The 20745-nt window shown below is 35.0% G+C and overlaps 1 protein-coding gene across 1 annotated transcript in view; it reads right to left on the reverse strand.

The window, feature by feature from the left end:
• Pkhd1l1 (PKHD1 like 1) overlaps nt 1–20745 on the reverse strand; it is a 142378-nt gene that overhangs the window by 3400 nt on the left and 118233 nt on the right. Inside the window, exons 68-77 of the mRNA XM_026384545.2 lie at nt 20535–20700; nt 17497–17729; nt 17114–17281; nt 13973–14130; nt 11108–11243; nt 8227–8571; nt 5517–5668; nt 4928–5074; nt 4431–4584; nt 484–749 (exon numbers count right to left, since the gene is read on the reverse strand). Of these exons, the coding sequence (XP_026240330.2) occupies nt 496–749; nt 4431–4584; nt 4928–5074; nt 5517–5668; nt 8227–8571; nt 11108–11243; nt 13973–14130; nt 17114–17281; nt 17497–17729; nt 20535–20700 (1913 nt within the window). The 3' untranslated portion in view covers nt 484–495. The remainder of the gene's footprint in view (nt 1–483; nt 750–4430; nt 4585–4927; nt 5075–5516; nt 5669–8226; nt 8572–11107; nt 11244–13972; nt 14131–17113; nt 17282–17496; nt 17730–20534; nt 20701–20745) is intronic.

Below are 20745 nucleotides of genomic sequence, written 5' to 3' on the forward strand. Positions count from 1 at the left end.
TGGACTGGTAGAAAGTAAACCTGTTGGTGAGTACTTTTGCCATGAGGACTGGGGAGAGGAGTTGGCCTAGTAGTGAAGCTGCCACTAAGGAGAATAAAGACAAAAGAGAGAGCATAGGTTCTGGATGGCATTGCCTGAGTCCTTGGGTTTAGCTGTGGCAGAAACCAGACTACCTCTGGGCTGTTAATCAGGTGATCTGTTCTCTGCCTGAACCATCTCAAGCTGAATGTCTGCCCCTTGCTATTGAAAAGGAGTGGTGACATTACCTGCGGTTTTCATTTCCTGTATTCTTTTGTTGCAATTCATAATGTGAATAACATTTCCAGTAGGGCTGCCTAGTCTCTGCCACCAAGGCTCTTAATCCTCTCTGTGTCCCAGTGGTACCATGCAGAAGTACTGAGCACATGACCTTTACTTGGGAAACATTTACTGGTATCTGCATATATGCAGACATATCTTACATAAAAAATGAACTGTACCTACCTATAGCTACATTCAAATAAAAACTGAAGCCATAAATATTTCCAAGAACAACATTCTTCCCACCAGAAAGCTAATGACTATTGTCAAGAGCTGAGCAGATGTAGCCATAGCTGACGTTGTGCTGCTGCTGCTACTGCTGCTGCCACTGCCACCACTGCTAGTGCTGCTGCCACTGCCACCAGGGACAAGCTGTGCCAGCAGGCTAAAAGTTCTGGATTCTACCCGAGCCACGTTATCCAGGAGAAATTCAATCTTAAAATTTTTTCCTAGGAGAAAGAGAAAGAATCATAGTAATGACTTCCTTGATTATTTTCACACAGTTCCAATTTGGGTTTCATTACTTTCAGTGTCTTATTCCTAATGAAGAATTTTTGGAAATGAGTCAAGTGAACTAGTTTCAAGTATAAACAAGTATAGAGAAGTTCTCGAGTGAGAAGAGTTCCATCAGCCCATTATCCATGGGCAGGGAACCTGGGTAGATTTTCTTTGTGCAGTAATAGAAGCTACTTCTTTAGAGTTATTTGCTAGAGAAAGGAGACAGGCTGTTGGAAACACAGGACAAGAAGGCAGACAGGTGAAAGTGCTGAAGCTCCGTTTCCTCCCTGCATACCTGATCTGGGAGTGGGGAAGTCTCAGCTCTACTTGGGAAAGATAGTGATGGATACTAAACTCCATATTTTGAAAAATTTCAGGCTACAGAAGTGTTGAAAAAATAGTACAACAAATACCCCTGTGCCCTCCTCTCAGATTGAACAATTTTTAACCATCTTCCATATTTGCTTTAAGTCAGAGGCTGTTTTTGCATTGCACCATTGAGACCCTCCCTCCCTCCCTCCCTCCCTTCCTTCCTTCCTTCCTTCCTTCCTTCCTTCCCCAGGTAGAAAGAAACCTGGGGAGACATTGTTAACATATATAGAGTACTAAGGATAAAAGCTTATCCAGATATTTTTAAATCCACATGTTAAATCTTCCCACAGTTTTGATATAAGATAACCAATATATTTTTCCCTGATACAATTTCTTCTCTGAGAATACTGCTATCTAATAGCAGTAACCCCATAGAGCAGGGCTTAGAATACTTCTAAAACCTTGTGAGTTCTTATTCTTCTGTTTTTTTTCTATTATCTCTTTTTAAAAATTCACTTCTGTTTTCATTCTTATTTTCTCTTTCAGGGAGAGAATATAAATACATCTCAACCTTATTTGTGTCTTTAGAAATAGTATCAATGCATTCCATCACTTTGAAGATGTATGGACACTGTTCTGTACAATTCCCTGTCACTGACAATTCATGAGATTACTGTATTTAAGTTTTCCCTTTTTTCAGCCTGAAATAAAAACTCTCCATTTTTGTAGCAGGTGATTTTTTTTCTTAACATTTTTCAGTGAGTAAAGAATTTAAGGTGTATTTTGCTATTTATTTTGGTTTTCTTGTTCTGCAGTGTCATGAGCAAGGCAAAGCAAACCTTTTGGTGAGACCACATGGAGGAAAACTGAAGAACCCAGCCCAAATTCAGAATCACAACCTGAGAACTACAACCCCAATCAAGCCATTCTAGGCAACCCCAGCTAAATGTAAATGACTGCTGAAACCCCTGAAATCATGGAACAGAGATGAGGCTTCTAGGCCCAAATTCTTGACCCAAACAATTGTGAGCAAATGGAATGGTTATTGTTTTAAACAATTAGGTTTTCAATTGGTGTGATATGTAGCAATAGGAACTGAAACAAAAACTAGACATTATGTAGGTTGATAGATGAACATGTCTCAGAAGTCTGTTAGCAATACTATCTTTATCTAGGTTGGTCAAAAATTCAATCTCACTACTTCTTCTCCCACCCTTTCCTCACCTGAGTCTCACATCCCTATTTTCTCTTCTACAAGCCACAACCCGTATCTCCTCTACCAAGGTGGCCCTGCTTTGCTCTGCAGAGCTGAACGTAGAAGACACGGTTGCTGGTCTGTCAGGATGCAGTATGATCTGCAAGGGGATTTCCTGCAATGCAGTGATAGAGTGGGTATGTACTAGAAAGAGCCCAGGGAAAGATGTTTTGTTAATTTTCTCACATATACTATTTTTTACAGTAATTTCACTGTAGCTAATCTATAAACTGGCTAACTGATAAAAGTAATAAAGAGATGACTATATTTGCATTCCCTTATTATATATAACCAGGGACCCCATACTTGATGAGAGACAGAGAAAAGACAGAGAAAGAGAGGAGAAGAAGAGGAGGAGGAGGAGAAAGAGGAGGAGGAAGGGAGGGAGAGAGGGGGGGAAGAAGGAGGAGTGAGAAACAAAGAAAGAAGCGGCAATGTCTTTTCTCCACAGCAGATCAGATATACTGAGGGAAGATCTGAATTAAAAAGAAATACTGTATAAAATGAAAGTGTTTTAATTATTGCTTTATTACCACAATAAAATGTCAAAAACTATGTTACTGCTTTAACACTCCTGTGATCTAGTTACTTTGGAACATTCCTACTTGAAACTGCAAATTTGAAGACCAGGTCTTTGCCACCTGGCACTTTCTGGCTCCGCCTTAATGAAAAGATGAGCAACCTTCTCTTGGGGCAGTGTTTCTGTCAGGTGCCTCATTTTCCATAAAGTTCCAGTGCTACCACCATTTATGCTGATTTATAAAAGAATTTGACTCTGTTCTTATCCAGCAATCATTAGAACATTGTAGGAACTTGTCTGAAAGCACCACATTGAACTCATTATCACTTCATTCTTATTGAACATTAGGTTAGGATATTGCTGTCCACTAGGCAGACTGAACATATTTGGTGTAGGGCATTATCAAACCATGAAGAAACGAAAATAAAGGGAAAAACTCTTTGAAATAATTTTAGCTTTTGGTTCTTATTTAAAAAATTAGAGAAGTTTTGAATTTTTTCCCCTATTTCACTCTTTGTACTTATTTTTATTCAGACTTATGTGTGTGTTTGACAGGAGAGAGCAATGGTAAGAAGTGGGGACTGCTACTATATAACTTTCAGAAATGTTCTTTTATGGGCCCCAGGTTGGCTAGAAAGATTAATAGAGATCTGTCTCGAGTAGATATCCCATTATCCATCAGCAGCAGAAAGCTGTTTTTGATTTTTTTGTTTTTCTTTCTTTTTTTTTTTGATATATTGTTGGTCTCCAGCAGAATAGTTTCTACCAGCAGAAGTTATGCCATCAATTCCTAAATAATAAGCATCCCTGTGGAAGTTATGGCTGTATTTACTGTATCAACATTGAAGTATCACCTAGTACAGGTTCACTGGGCACACTTTTACAAGAAGTCAGAGGAGTCTTTGTTTCTTACAATTCTCCACAGCAACTGTTTGTGGATCTGATAGGTACTGGGAGTCATGATAATGCTCATGTTTTCTCCTTTGCATTGACTTTGAGAAAGACTATAGCCAATTTTCTAGCTCAACTGTGAACTCCTTCATTGGATATTAAAGTAATTTACACTTATGCTATTGTTTCTTTTCTTGAATTTGAAAATTTGTATATTATTTTTTCTTACTATAAGTGTAACACATAGTTAGTGAGAAAATTTAGAAGAAAACAGTGTATAAAAAGACTATATGAATCATGATATTTTCATGTATATCCTCAAAATGCTTATTTCAATTTGTTTTGAATATAAAATATATTTTTATATGCTAGATTAAATATTTTCTGAAACAAGACAGAGTATAACATTCTGCTTTCTGTAATTTATTGACCAAAGTATCAGAGAATGTTCTTTTTTTTTAAATATTTATTTTTTAGTTGTACTTGAACACAATATTTTACCCATCTATTTTTATGTGGTGCTGAGGACGGAACCCAGGGCCTCACACGTGCTAGGCGAGCACTCCACTGCTGAGCCACAATCCCAGCTCCTCAGAGAATGTTCTGTTTATTAAAAGACAATTATAATTAGCCCTATTATGAGAGTTCACTCACCTGTTCTAAGAGGAGTAAGGTCTGTGTAGTTGGCCCAACAGCTGCTAAATGGAATTGTTGTATTACCACTAAGGCCACTGATTAGGTTATTACTGGAGTCCTTTAGCATAGCCTTTAAAGTAAGTGAAGTAATCCCAACTGAGACACAATTACCCTAAAGGAAAAAGAACAACAGGGAATTGTAACAATGTCTCTTTCCCATGCTTAAAAACAAAAAACATGCTAATCTTCACTTTTCAGAATGCCTAATTATAAATTTACAATTTGCAGAAGCTCCTTATCTCACATAAGAAGCTCATAGATGAGCAGAAGCTCAACTTTATTTAAATTAAATGTTTTAAAAACACTAAACAAGGTTATGCACAATAAGAGTCCAACTTCTAAGGGGCAATGTGGTCCTCAGGTCACCAGCATTCCGGTGTTAGCTAAATTGATTCAGTCTCCTGCATTTATAGCTCAACCTCTTCACTTAGGGACAATGTCCAGTGGTGACTTACATCAGAATCCACTGCCTTTACTGAAGGTTGCTGAGAGAACGGCTGCCCTGGCTGTGCTGCCACTGGCTGGGCTATCACCAAGAGTGAGGACACAAAAGCCACATGGTGAACAGGAAACGCAGACCTTTCAACTGGTTTGGCAGTCACCTGGCATGGACAGGAGTAAGGCACTCATTTTGTAGTAATAATCTGCATTCCTCAGCAATCCCAGCCAAGCTAAGTACAATACAGTCATTGTTGATTTAAAAATATGTCTAATATGTAAAACTTGTATTATTACAATGTTTCCTTTAGATCAGATATAGGAAATACTGTCACAAATATTTGAATATTATTACAATATTTGAAGGAAAGCACATGTGGAACCAATACAGAGTTTAGAAGATATATTTCTTTTTTCAATCTAGTTTATTTTTTTTGAATGACATTGTTACCACCTTAGTGATCCCATAAAAAATAGTCAACAGTGAACTACAAAGACAAATCCTCTAAGTTACTGTATTCAATTAGAAAAGGAGAGTTAAAATAAGATAAGCAATAATACTCTAAATTCTTAAAATGCATTTTTTTTCTAATTGCATGGTCTTACCTTAATCCAGCCAGGATCTTTTGGGCTGGGGATAGGATTGGTAATAGACATAGAAGAAATATTAAAGCCCAAGATACTACTGGTTTTTCCTAAAATTGTGGCTTTTCCAAGAGAACTAGCAATTTCCTGGAGTTCGTATAATTGCATCTGACCTATAAGGAAACAGTATTATGACATTTTGATCAAAAGAATGTAGGACTATAAAGACACTTACGAGTTTTTCACTTTAGTTTTGTATGCCTTGCTCCTCACATTATAGCATCCTAAAACTTTCTAGCTATACCTGGAAAAAACATGACCATTCGTGAGTTACAGCAACTTAAAAACTCAGTAGAATATATTTCAATCTGGAATCAAGGAAAATACAAAGGTAGAAAAAACAAATACAAGAAAAAATGAAAATACAGTGAGATAATATCTCAATACTTTCCCATGTCAGTTTCTGTTTAGAAGCAAAACACTATTGTGCTTTTCTATAATAATATCTTTTTTAAAAAATAGCATGTTACTTTTGGAATGGAAGAATAGTTAGCAAATCTGTTTATTAGTAAGTTGCTAAAGTTATCATTAAGTTGCCAACAAATTGTTACTTGCCTAGAACATTTGACAATTTGTAAGGTTTATTTCAACACTACATATAGTTTCTGTTCTCTTTTTCTAGCATGGCAGGGCTGGTATTTCCTCTTAAGCTTACTCTAGCCACAGTCCTCCTTACCTTATGAGGTGGCACCTTCATGACTCATATTCTTTGTCATAGCCTGGTGCTTTTGCTTGATCCCTTCTACTGCACCTCTCTGCCACATAATAGCTAAGCAATTATTAATTTCTGTCTCCACTGTCAAAATCCTAGTTAAAGCTATCATCAGTGGATCTCATATTCATTCTTGTCCCTTTCTGCTCCACTCCATACACTGTAGTTAGAGTGATCTTTCTAAAAACAGCCTATAGTCAGAATAATGGTTTGACGTACTGTAGGCCTTGCTAAATACTTGTTTCTAGGTAACCTGCATCTTCCATATCCAGAGTCATTCCTTGAGGAGTCAAACACTGAGTTTCTTCCATTACGGCTAAACCATAAAGCTTGGTGTATTCAGGAAAAGGAGCTGATGACTTTCTGGGCCATTGGGTCTAACAAGACACTTTGAAATCCACAGTCAGGGAATTTTAGTCCCTGTCAGTTTAAAAAGTCTCTGTTGGGGGCTGGGATGTGGTTCAAGCGGTAGCGTGTTCACCTGGCATGTGTGGGGCGCTGGGTTAGATCCTCAGCACCACATAAAAATAAAATAAAGATGTGGTGTCCACCAAAAACTAAAAAATAAATATTAAAAAATTCTCTCTCTCTCTCTCTCTCAAAAAAAAAACAAAACAAAAAAAAGTCTCTGTTGGATGACTCATACCCCTTTGGGCAAATGTTCAATCTTTCCAGATTCCTCTCTCATCCCTGACTCCTTCCAGGAGAGCTTTCTCCAGAAAGCCTCCCAACCATGAGGTCCTGTGTGATCTAATTACAGCAATACCAAGGCACTTTGTATCCATGTACTACTTACTACTACTTGGTCTAACTGCAGAGTGGCAGCTCTGACCTAGTTTGTACTCTGAACAGGTTCCCTCTGACAGTTTGACATGTGGAGGCATTCATTTCTATTGACTGCCATCTAGAAACCAAAGACCTTAACTTTAAGACCTCTTATTCCTGAACCCAGGACCCTGCCTGCCCAGAAGTCTTCTTAGTATTTAAGTAATTTCTTTCTAAGACATCTGGGGACTTCTGGGTATCCTAATACTATGTGAAGGCTATGGAGAGCCAAGAGTACAACTGTATTCACATCTTTTGTTTCCATTTTCCAATATTTTGCTGTGATTCGCTCCATACCACTTGTAAGGCTATTCTTAAGACTTGAAATTTAGTGCCAGTTGATATTGGAAAACACATCATTAGCCTGTTCTTCTTTGCTATCCCCATGTTGCATGTTCTCAAACTAACACCTACTTGAATAAATCTAACAAGATAAAACTGCTTTAAAGAGATGGATTGGGAGGAGTTGTGTGTGAGAAAATTTAGGTGACATATAGAAAATAAATCAACAATTTTTTTGGACATCTTGTGGTTAGTGTGGTAAACTTTGGACCTCATTATGTGCAAGAGCTTACCAAGGAGTTCTAAGAGTAGATGAGTAACCTACATGTGTACCATGACCCACTACAACTCCTATACTAAATTTATAGTCAAAATCATGTTGACTCCAAAGCACTGAGCCTGTAAGTCCAAGAAAGTACAAGGATAAGGGAGGAAAGACAGCTATGACTCTAGGCAGAAAACAACATGGAAAATCTCTTTGCAACACATGCCTATAGCTTCCCATGCTCTTCCAACCAGGAGGTTTTCCTTGACAGATTCTGCATCACTAATCTCTCAGCCATGAGGTCACTTTCTTTGGCAAATCTTCCCAGATCTATTATATTGGTCGAATCCTTTTATTTAATTTGTTAGTTACTACAATAACAAAACAAAGTCTGAAATTCCTTCACAATTTCAAATTTGGTTGGGATTACAGGAGTAAAGAAGGGAAGTGTTTCTAGGCTTCTCTAGAATTTTCAGATGTGGGGCTAGTGGGATTTCCTGAGGCCTGGCTCACTAGGCCCTGCTAGAATTATTTATGGCAGAGAACTCGGTAATTACATTCTCTATTTCAGAGTCTACTATTCATACCTGTGGTGTCATTACTTAGGAACTGAGTGGGAGGATCTCCAATCTCCAATTCAATTGTGCCTCCCGTGGATCTCTTCCTCCGCATATTCTCCCCTCTTAATATTTTGCTGACACGGATTTTGTCACTTGGTATTTTTAGGAACAAGACAAGATTTCTAACCAGATTATGTGAACTGTAAAAGTCATCTTCTGTTATAGCAGGTAGTTGGAAAGAAACAAATATGACTGTGGCAGTGTAGATTTCAACAGGTACATTTCCTTTAACCAAAAGGTAAAGCATTTGGTAAGTCCTATCAAAGTAGTTTTCACCCAGGACAGTGGAGTCCAAGTGAGGAAGGAATTGCTCTATGATGGAAAAAGATCAAAACAGCACAGTTAAATATATTTACATCATCACAATTGCCAGTCATACTTAGTATTTGTTTAATTCAGAAAATTCCAAAAAAGTTCAATATTATCACTTTCATTAAAAAAGCATACTGAAAACTTAAAAACATTTATAGAACTGACATGCAAAATTAAAGACAATTATTTAAATAATACCATTAATACTCATTATATATTTAATGTATTTTAAAAACCAATTAGCTGTAAACACAGCATAAATGAGAAACAAATCTAGTTATAAACACAGAAGCTCATAATCCTATACTTGTAATTCTTTCTATATAGTCAGAATTTTAAAGCCTTGACTGAGGCATTTGGTAATTCAAAAATATAAATTTAAGAGCCATCTAATTTATGGAGTGCCATATAGCAATTCTTAAAAGAGCATTTATAATTCAGTGTTTCTATTTTTATGGAGTACAAAAGAATCTAATAAAAATGAAGCATATACTAAAACATCTCAGAAGAATCTTAAGCCAATGGAACAGGTTTACATGTTAGTTGAACTATCCAAGGCTAATGAAAAAATTCTAGGGAATTGAACTTTAGAAAATTGATTGAGCTTATTATATATAAATGAGTATATATATAATTTTATAGCAGACTATCAATAATGTTTAAGAAATAATAAATTCACTAACACATATTGAGCCCAAAGGATGAATAGTATAATAGTAATTTAATATAATAAGACATGTAACTTCTTACTACATTTCACAGGGAGGCCTACTAGGAAAAGGAAAGTAAAATCTTAGGGAAGAAGAAAATATTTCATATGAATGTAACAGATTATAGCATTAAGAAGTCATTTCATTATTACTATATATTTCCTCAATACCTACTAGTATAAACTCTGGATGCCGTTTGACATAAATATTGTGTGAATCTGAGGAAATTGCTTTGTATTATAAATTGAACATTATAAGTTGAACATTCTCTAAAGCTACTGTTAAAGGTGCATACACCACTTATCCTAGGTAACTTTCTTATCACATGAAATTTCTTTAAAGGAAGCAGAGACACAGATATAACATTTTGGATAAGCTGAAAAATATATCAGTATTCATAATACAGATACAGTATATTTGCATTCAAAGTGCCAAAGCAAAAATTCACTTAAAAGCAATGCTATTGGGCTGAGAATGTAGCTCAGTCATAGAGCACTTGGCTAGTAAATGTGAGACTGAGACCGTGGATTTAATGACCAAATGGCCAGTACAGGAAAAAAAAATCAAAACCTTATTTTTATTGTTGTTTTCATAAAAATAACAACCTATACACACATTTATCAATATGAAGGCAGTAATAATGTTGTTTTCTGCCCTTTGGCTCTTAAAAAACAATTCCATATATTAAATTCTGCCTATTGAGAGTTTTTCTTTCCCTAACTTTGAATGACAGGGTGCTTGGTACCATGTGTGTTAAAAATTTGTGAAAACTAAGTTATAAATATGTATATGTGAAAAGGGACAAAACTGATTCTCTTAGCTTTTCAAGAAGTAAGATAGCACAATGGTTAAGTTCATGAGTTCTAGAACTGGACTCTGTTCTTGCCCCGTTTGCACCAGAGTTGAGACTTCTATGAAATATATGCCCCTACCAAGTTCATACCTGGAAGCCCTAATCCCCAATATTCTGATATTTGGAAAGGGGCCTTTGAAGGGTTTAGATAAGATCATGAAGGTAAGGACTTTCTGACATGTAGGAATGTCTGTGGAAACATCAGCTATTTGTTTTATTAGTCAAAATGGACTTGTTTTATAAATGGCAACGAGTACAGGTCACTCATAATACTCCCAAGTTGAGTTTATATTATGGTCTACAGCATGCATTCATGTAATGGTGAGCCACGATTATGGATCACATCTAAAAATGATGATCAGTAACACACAGAATGGCATATCTGATGCTAATGTCATTAAAATAATCTTGTTTCACATAAAAAGACTTAAACAAGCAGAGAATGAATCGTGGTTTTATAAGTATTGCTAAGTAAGTAAGTGTATCCTCTACATGTATTTCATTTAAGCCACATTTACTTTATCATATTTACTTCCTAGTGTTAAGATAGTGATATACTAGTTTTCTTGGCAATACGCCTGGTGACTACCAACTAACTTAGGTTCTGACCTCCATGAAATAGAAGTAAATAAGAAATAAAGTACTAATTTTCTGAGCAAAATTTCTTTGGGTATAGGAATAATTAAACTTAATGTATGTCAAATGAAAACTTCAGGGAGCAAAGGCACCCCATCATTAAAAAAAAAAAAGCCTTTTATTTTTATGTGTAGATTGATGGGTTCCATCAGGAGTAATCTTTTAGGACACGACATACATGAACATGTCTTAGTGTTTGGTGGACCGAAGCCAGAAACTTATTTTCTCCTGTATTCATCAATAGCTAAGGGATTAAAAATGTTAATAATAAAACATTGCAAAAAATTTTATCAGTAACACAGACAATCATGTGTACTGCACTTTTCTGAGAAAATACCTGTGTGCAGATGCTTATTAAGTTTGCAGTATTTTTGCTGGGTGTTCCATACTGTATTTTTGGGACAAACCAATGAATTGTTCACATACACATCCAAACGCTGAAGTGTGGAATAAAAAATTCCTACTAGAACAGCCTGTTAAAAATAAACATGTTTGTGTTTTAAAAGATTAATGAAACAGCATATTAGAATTTAGCACTTAAAAATGTCCTTCAACTATATATACAGTCTGTAAAATATTAAAACTAAGTTTTGTGGATTTAGGGCAAATATTCAACTAAATTTTAAAAACAGGCTTATGTTCAGCTATTCATTCAGATGTTACAACCTAACTCTTAATTGACGACTCTCTGTAGAACATTTTAATATATAGGAAAGAAATTATTAGAAGAGTATCACTGAGTTAAAGGAAGGGTTCCTTAAAAAGACAACAAAGTCCAATTCAGGCTTTCAATTCCAAGGGCAGAGAAAGGGAACACGTAACCATGCTCTGTATTATGGAGTCACACAAAATTGAATACTTAATGTTGAAAGAAATGTTTATTGTTTTTAAAAGTTTGTTAGTAAGACTTAGAAAAATCTATCACAAGATTTTGTTCAATTTTAGTGTTTGTATTCTCTCCATTTTGTGCTATCAAACATGACTACAAAGTAAAGAGACTAGCTTTTGCAACATCAAGGAAAGATTAATTGGAAATCTTTGGGAATCTTATTTGATATTATCTTGAGTGGCAGAGAATATTAATGGTCACATTACTTTGTCATTGCCATTTTTAATTTTAAAATTAAAATATTCTCTTAATAAAAAAAATCAATGTTCCTATCTCAGCCTGGTATGAGTGTAGCTGTAGCAAAAAATCACTGCCTTCTTTGAGCTTATATCCTAATGAGGTCAGGGAGAATTGATAACAGAAACATTAATAGTGAAGTCTGAAGCATATTAAAAGGTGCTAAGTGCTATGGAAAAAAGAAGAGGTAAGTCATGGTAGGAGAAATTGGGGGACTCAAATGGTGGGAGGTGATCAGGATAGGTCTGTTGAGAAAATGGTAATTGAGGAGAGGGGGAATTTAGCCATCTAGGTTATAATGTTCCAGATAGATGAAACACCTGAAACATACTTCCAGGTGGTAGCATGTATGGTATACTGAGAAACAGCAAGAAGCTCAGTGTGGCTGGAGGATTAGAAGAAGCAGCCAGGGAACTAAGGGATGGGGAAATTCACATAGGGTCCTGAAGATTTTTGTGAAGACTCTGACTGTTGTACAGTGAGAGAATAGTGGGGGAAATCATTGCAGGCTTTGGGGCAGAGGAGAGAGCTGATTTGTGTTTGGCCAGAGAGGAGATCTGATGGTTTGCAGGTATCTTTCTGTCTACTAAAGTGAGAATAGAGCATAGACAGGCAAAGACAAAAGGAGGAAGACAAGTTCCCTGCTTTAATATAAGGAAAGGATAATGTTGACTCCACTGGATGGCAGCAGTGAAGGTGGTGAGAAGTGATCAGATTGTGGATATTTTGAAAGGAGACTAAGCAGAATTCACAGATGGATTGGATGAGAAATGAAAGATTAGAGGGATCAAGAGTAGTTCCCAGGGCTGGGGATATAGCTCAGTTGGTAGAGTGCTTGAACAAGGACCTGGGTTCAATCCCCAGCACCACAAAAAAAAAAAAAAAAAAAAAAAAAGAGTGGTTCCCAAACTTTGACTTAAGCAACTGGAAAGGATAGAAATTTCTATCACCTGAGAAGAAGCAGATATGTCTCTGTTCCTACACTCCTGAATTCACCTTTTTTTGCATCATATCTTCCTGTTCCTAACACTCTGGGATTTTGAAGTCTCATACTCTTAGAAAAGAAAATCTAAATTATAGAACTACCGTTCAAACTCATACTATTTTTCACACTGACATAGTGTGTATAAATTTAATATCCCAGCTGAATTCATTTGATAGCAAATATTTGACATTATCAAAGATATCTTTTATGGTTTGGATATTATGTGTCCCCCAAAAGCTCATGTTAGACAACATGAATGTTCAGAGGTGAAATGATAGATTATGAGAGTTGTAACCTAATCAGTGGATTAATCCATTTGATAGGTTAATAATACGAATGTATTACTGGGAGGTAACTATATGCAAGTGAAACATGGCTAGAGGAAGTGGGTCACTGGGAGCATGCTCTTGAGAATTATATTTTATTCCTAGTTCGCCATTCTTTCTCTGCTTTCTGGCTCTGATGAGCTGAGCATCATTCTTTTCCACCATAATATTCTGCCTCACCTCAGGACCGAGTCAGCTAACTAGGAACTGAACCTCTGAAATTGAGCCCAATATAAATTTTTCTTCCTTTAAGTTGTTCTTGTCAGGTAATTTGGTCACAACAACAAAGATTCAACAAAATATTTAGAGTAATATGCTACAATCTCTAAAGTAAATTCCAAAGATATTTCTCTTTCTCTTTCAAATACACACAAACACACAAACACACACACACACACAGCAATGAAAGAGTAAATATATAATATTCCAAGTGTTCATTTGGGATGTACACTATTTTTATGTCAAAATTCAGGTTTGCTTGCTAATTATACATCATAGGCATCACTGTCATGCCTCATATATGAAGCACCAAAATCCACTGAATATTTGGAGGAGGCATATTTGGTATCTGTATATATTTTCAGGCTGAGGAAAACTGTGAGCTAATAATATTTTTAGTAGTAAACTAATGGTTCTTCAAAAATAATCCTTAAGACTGACAGTATTCATCAATCTCATTTAAAGAGACTGATAAAATCCTTAGCAGATAAAAATATTTGCAGTTAATATTATTTTATTAAAGACATTATTTCTATCCTATCTTACCTTATTTTGGTCAACATTAAGTAACATCAGTCGAAGATTCTGAGGACTGGTACCAGTGAAGTAGACTTCATAAGATTTGTTTAGAGCCACAATGCTGTGAAACAGGGACAGTCTTCTCTGACATGTGTATCCAGAACACCAGCCATGATCCTGAGGGCCTAAGTCCATGCAAAATGAAATGTCATGTTCCTATTTATGAATATTACTAGCATAAAATAGTAAAAATAGCTGTATTTAAAATAAATTGCGGTGGTTAATTTCAAATATAAGTTCAGCATTTTTACCCATATCCACCCACCATCAATCTAGCCATCCCAAACTTTGAATAAAAAAGGAGGACAAGGAAGCACCTTTCCTATTACCCTATTTTTACAATGCCTAAGGTTAGAGGGGTAAATTAATGTGTTGATGAAGATTTATACTGGAATGTCACTGCGGAATATAGTAGATTTATATGTATCTCTCATTTAACAATCATTTTCAAGTCTCACACTGTGAAGAAGAAAAATGTTTGATTCTTTCTCTTCCCTCTCAAGTGTGAGTTTGGGTAAAATCCAAAATCCATTGAATATTTGGAGGAGGCATATTTGGTATCTGTATATATTTATTACATACCTATAATGTGTGTGATTAGCAAGCAAACCTGAATTTTGACATAAAAATTAATGTACATCAAAACCACTTTTCTCAGGCTCTGTGCTAGGATGTATGATGTAACAAAGTCATTTTGTTAGAAATAAGGGCTGTACTCAGAAAACATGAACATTTGAATGCCTGAACCATTGATTCATTAATGTGTTCTTTCTTTCTGTATTAGGGAATGAATCCTGGAGGCACTTACCCATTGAGCCACACCCACAGCCCTTTTTTAATTTTGAATTTTAAAATAGGGTCTTCCTAAATTACTTAGGGCCTCACTAAATTGCTAAGATTGGCTTTGGACTTGAGATCCTCTTGCCTCAGCCATTTTAGCCACTGAGATTACAGGCTTGCACCACCATGCCCAGCTTAATTTGTTCTTTCACTTTCTTATTCATTAGTTAGTTTGTAAATTCACCAAACAAGTTTGTTTTGATCTAGTCTTTAATTTTCCTACATTTTAGTTTTCATTAATTTGTTAAAGACAATCACTGCAGCTACTATTGGGGGATCAACATGATTGATGAACTGAAGCCATCTTTAAATAATACTCCATCAAATCCTCTAAAAACCTAGGATGCTTTTTTTAAACCTGACTCCAGGCATTTTCAGAACATGTATAACTTGATTTTCAGAGCAAACTTCTCTATTTGGTTTCAGTGAAAACACAGTGAAGTATGGAATGATGAATTTTCTTGATGTATTTATTCATTATGTCTACCGAATTTTCTAGCTTGCTTGGAAGCATTATCAATATTTATGACTAAACTTCAATCGAATTTTAAATCAATATAAACTTGTAAAGCTCAAGTATAGCATAACCTTTCTCTTAGCATACAAAATACAAACCCTAGTTTGAATATAACTTCTTTGTGTTTTGAAAATAAACATAAAGAAGCAATGTCGGTATATAAAACGAAAAGTTTAGAGTGACAAAAAGTCATGTTTTAAAAATAGAGTATTAATATTTGAAAGGAAACTTTGATGGTATTTAGTAATTTTACCTTGGGGAATTTTTTCCCCACTTGGGCAGCCCAAGCTTCAGTGATTCTTGTAACACTTTTATGAGTTTTCATGCTATTATCATTTGCTTAAGACTCCTTTAAATTGACAGTCACTAGTTAAAATTAAAATTCTTTTCAAAGAGAAATGTCATGTCACTAATGAAAACTTATATTCCCTGTCAGAAAATGGAAGTGTAAAAAGATGATGAAATGTTTCTCCACTGCATAAAACAGAACAACTTGAAAACATCTTTTCCATTCCTCCATTATTCACTACTGATCCTCAACTGTTGCCCAAATCTCTGCTTTGTAAATTCTGAAAATTGGCATTTGAAATTGACTTGACTGTTGTCCAAGTGGACTGCATGTTCAGGTGGGACAAGTAAGGGGAGTATTAAAAACATGAAGCTTTGGAATAGCCCTGATTTATTTCATTCTATTCTCTTTAAAAAGTTTAATGCATATTTCTGTGGGGTATTGCTGAATTCTAATTTTGGGGGTATTAGGGCTTAAACCCAAGGGGAACTTTACTACCATTGAGCTACATACCCAGCTTTCATTTTATTTTTGAGACAGCACCTCATTAAGTTGCTGAGTCTGGCCTTGAAATTGTAATACTCCTGCCTCAGTATCCGGATTCTAGAATACTTTGATACTTTTTAGGTCACTACCAGAGAACAGAAATCTGTCTGATCCAAGTTATGTGTCCCTTCAGTTCTGAGCCTAATTACTAACTAATCTTTGAACCCAGTGTCATTTCAGTGATATGCAATAAATCCATACCTATGTTTTCAGTTCCTTTTAGGATTTCATCTTATTTATTCAAAAAGCCTTGGTCTTCTAAATAAATCTGCATCTTACAGAGATCATTATTTACCCTCTGTACTAGGGTCATCTAAGAGCACAGTGAAAGGAACCTGGACTCTAAACCTTTATGAATTGATCTCAAAAGTCAAAGAAATCAAATATGAAAAAAATACACTGGATACAAAAAAACTGTCTTCACAAGATTCATGGGAGTGAAAAATGATTAGGCTCTTAAGTAGTCTAAATAACACATTATATATTTTTAAGTTTAAGTATGGCAAAATATATTTTTTGAGATATTTAAGACAATTTTTCTTTAAAACATCTATATTATCTCATTAATAAATGTATTAAATTAACACTTCTTCTTCAAATGGTTAATTTTAAATAGTCATCTTTAGCTGGGCATGGTGGCACACACCAGTAATCCCAGTGCTCAGGGGGCTAAGGCAGGAGGATTGCAAGTTCAAAGCCAGCTTCAGTAATTTAGCAAGATGCTGTCTCAAAATTTAAAGACGGGGAGGTGCTAGGGATGTACTTCAGTGGTTAACACCCCTGGGTTCAAATCCCAGCACCCAAAAAATTAAAATAAAATAAAATAGCTGCTGTGGCCTTCCTGGCTGGGAACTGCTAAAGAGTAAAGTCTCATACAATACATTGAGTAACTAATTCACATACACTATTCACCTACCATTAATGAGATCAACATAACCACTGCTTATGATGGCCACTGGTGAAAGTCTTCTTGTTTCTGTGTCAGTATCCAAGCTTTCAATAACCATCATTGCATATTCCATACCAAAGCACTGATAGCTCTGCCATTCTGGAATGTATTTACAGGTAGAATCTCTAATAATTCCTAGAAACATACATAAATGCATTTTAGAAGTAACCTTTTTGCAAAATATTCACATACCTTATTTTTGATATGAGATTAGCAAAAAAAAGTAGAGCCTATACATTATTGGTTAATTTTAAATCAAGCTTTGGAATAGCCCATTATAAAAATAGCACATTATAAAAAATGTGTTTCATTTCATGAACTTAAGTCTAACAATATAAGTTCCAACAAACCTTTATAAGGTGCTTTCTCAGTGATAGGAATTCTACTTCCATTCAAAAATGTGAGCATCACCTTAGGAATTCTGTAGTCTCCAATTCCTAGTTGACTATTTCCATTCCACTCATATTCTGCTTGAGGTATCACTGAACCAGAATTCCCTAAAAAGGAGCCATCTGTATCTTTAAGAAAAGATTTCCTTTTGGCATCACAAACCATGTCTACACAATCAGATGGATTCACTTTACTAGGAAAAAAAAGAGGAAAAATGAATGATTTAGTGCATTGTGCTAAAAAAGCAAGATGAATATATTTGAGTAGTTGACAAGAGGGTTTAAAAATATTGATTGATCAAATCCTGCTTCAAAAGGATTTAAAGTGGTACCAAGTAGCATATACAATTAGCATTGTAATGAGGTCTGCTTTTCCATTGTACTAATTTGTTTCATTACCATGAATTCATTAATATTTCAAAATGACAAGTTGTACCTGTGGGATGTAAAATTAGAATTCCAATATGCTATCCCATAATTGTTGAATGATAGATTTCATTTTGTACATGGTTCATAATATACTAACTTTGCCCTATATAGCAGGTGAATGGTTAGTCTGTTGTACAAGACATCTGAAATCCCTATCTGAGCCAGGAAGTCTTTATTATTTTTCCCTCCCTTTTTCTCTTTAAAAATTATAAAGTATTGCTTTATAATCTAAATATTTTGTGAAAATTCAGCCTCTTCCTATTCTGAACTCGTAAGTTTTTCACATATTTTCACAGATCATTGCATAATCTCATAGACCTTTGTCTATGCATAGACAGATACACTTAGGTTGTGATTTTTATGCTACATATTGGTGACTATTCTGTAGATTACTATAAGAAATGAAGCATTATAAATGTGTCATGCAGTTCAATCATATATGGTACATTAACTTCATCTTGAGTTACCTGGAGTGTTGATTGTTCCCTGCTATAATAATAAAATAGATGCCAAAGTGCAATGTATCGAATATTCAAATTATATACAGTATACAGAGAATACCATGATACAGACTGTGAAGAAATATATTTCATATCAGAGTTATAGCAGTTGTGCTATAGGAGTGGAAAGCTCAGATCTTATTAGGTTGTATCTAGTATATCTCTCCTTTTTAGTTGTTGTAAAAGGAACATGAGCTGTAAGTTGTCCCTTACTGTAATATTCTAGTCTGTAAGAAGAATTTTAATGAGCATTTCTGTTATTCGTGTGGTCTTCGTATTTAGGTACATGCAATGTGCTTTTGGAAGGGAATTTGTGAGTAGACTGTTTGGTGGCACACTTTTATTCCAAGGCTGTGAGCTTAGTTAAGATTCACAGAAACAGAGCCTGAAAGGTGGATTTTTGTGTGAGTTGTGGAAACAGCACTCTCAAAAGGAGGGAGAGAAGCCACATGGAGAAAAATAAAGAAGATGACTATGGTCTTTAGGTTAGTTTCATTCTGATTCCATGGAAACCTCTGCAACTTGAAATGCATTACAGTAATTTGAAGTTATTACTTTAAGACACAGAGCCAGCCTTATATTCCTGAACTGATTGGTACTGCAAGGTGGCTTTGGATAAAATCAAAATTCTGAAAAAAGCAGGCAATCGTGGGCTGTTATGAACCAACGTTTAAAGCATTACTTAATAAAGAAGATCTGAGAGAGCACCAACAGCATCCACTAGAAATGTGGATCTCAAAGGATTTGTTATATTAAAATATAATATTAAAAGCATAATATTTTCTTAATTATCTGAATATTAAAATTATAAATTAAATCTGAAAGATTCAATGTCAACTAAATAGAAACTATCTAGTGAGGAGGAAGGGCTCTATTGATCCAAAAAACACTGTAGTTCAACAATTATTAAATTGGTAAGTGTTGGGCTATCATCAATGTAAAATCAAACTACTTATGAAATATTGCATTTTTTGAGTAATGTCTATTTAATTACAGAGAATATTCCTTTTTTTTCCCCTAAACTGAAAATGGCCAAAGATTTCTGATAGAATTTTTCTTTCTTCCAATATTGTTTACATCTAAATTCCTGGTCTATACTAACTGTAAAAAACAGCAGTACTGGTTTTGTTCCTCTATGTCATAGAATCTAAGTGACCAGCTTCTGCAAATATTCTGATATCAACTGATTTTATAAGTAGAAAAACCACTGTTTCAAGTTTCTGTGTATTTATAATCATAGTGATTAGAAAGACTGATATTTAATTTCCAAGCACATTTTGGAGTGCCTGTGATAGGATATTTGGAAAACAACAGGTAGCAAAAATAAATAAATAAATAAATAACAAAAAGAGAGGAAATGCGATATATCTTATCCTTTAATAACTATCAACAGAGAGGTATCAATGTAAGATACATTTCAGACCCTGTCTCATCTTTTATATTTAATGACCTTCCATCTTTGTTGTTTGTAGTGCTAGGGATTAAGCCCAGACCTCGAATATGCTAGGCAAGCCACTCTATCACTGAGCTACACCCCCAACATTTTTTAAAAAATTTAAAATTTGAGACAGGATCTCTACATTTCCCAGGCTTTCCTGGAACTTGTGATCCCCCTGCCTCAGTCTCTAGTAGCTGAGATGACATAGTGCAGTACCATGCCCAGCAATGCTGTTATTGATAATACATAGAAATAAAAGTGAAAATATATATTAAAGCCCAGTTTTAATATATATTGGCTTCTTTGAAACTGGGGAAACTTAGATTTAGATTATTTAAAAAACATTTTTTTTTTTAGTTGTCAATGGATCTTTTATTTAATTTATTTATTTATATGCAGTGCTGAGGATCGAACCCAGGGTCTCATGCATACCAGGCAAGCGCTGTACCACTGAGCCACAACTCCAGCCCTTAGATTTAGATTATTAAATTCTGAATTTTTAAAATTCTGATTAAAGTTTTGTAGAAGTTAGTTATTTTAATATACAATTTTCTCAGCTCTTTAACAGAATAGAGGGAGAATGGAAAATTATAAAGATAGGAAAGAAACAACTGAGTTTTCTCATATTTTACCTTATGTCAGGCCTATGTATAAATATTTTGGATTGTTCAATAGTATCAACCAGTTGAATATTCTTCACATGGATTGGGTGTTGTAAATCCTCATTTAAAGGATTAGTAATGAATATCACATTAGTTTCCCCTGAACAAACATTCTTAAATCCAATGAATGTTGAATCTAAAACATAAATAACACAAAAGTAATTATTTTCTCTGGAGAAAG

Source organism: Urocitellus parryii, chromosome 7 (assembly GCF_045843805.1).
Source record: "Urocitellus parryii isolate mUroPar1 chromosome 7, mUroPar1.hap1, whole genome shotgun sequence".
NCBI lineage: Eukaryota > Metazoa > Chordata > Mammalia > Rodentia > Sciuridae > Urocitellus > Urocitellus parryii.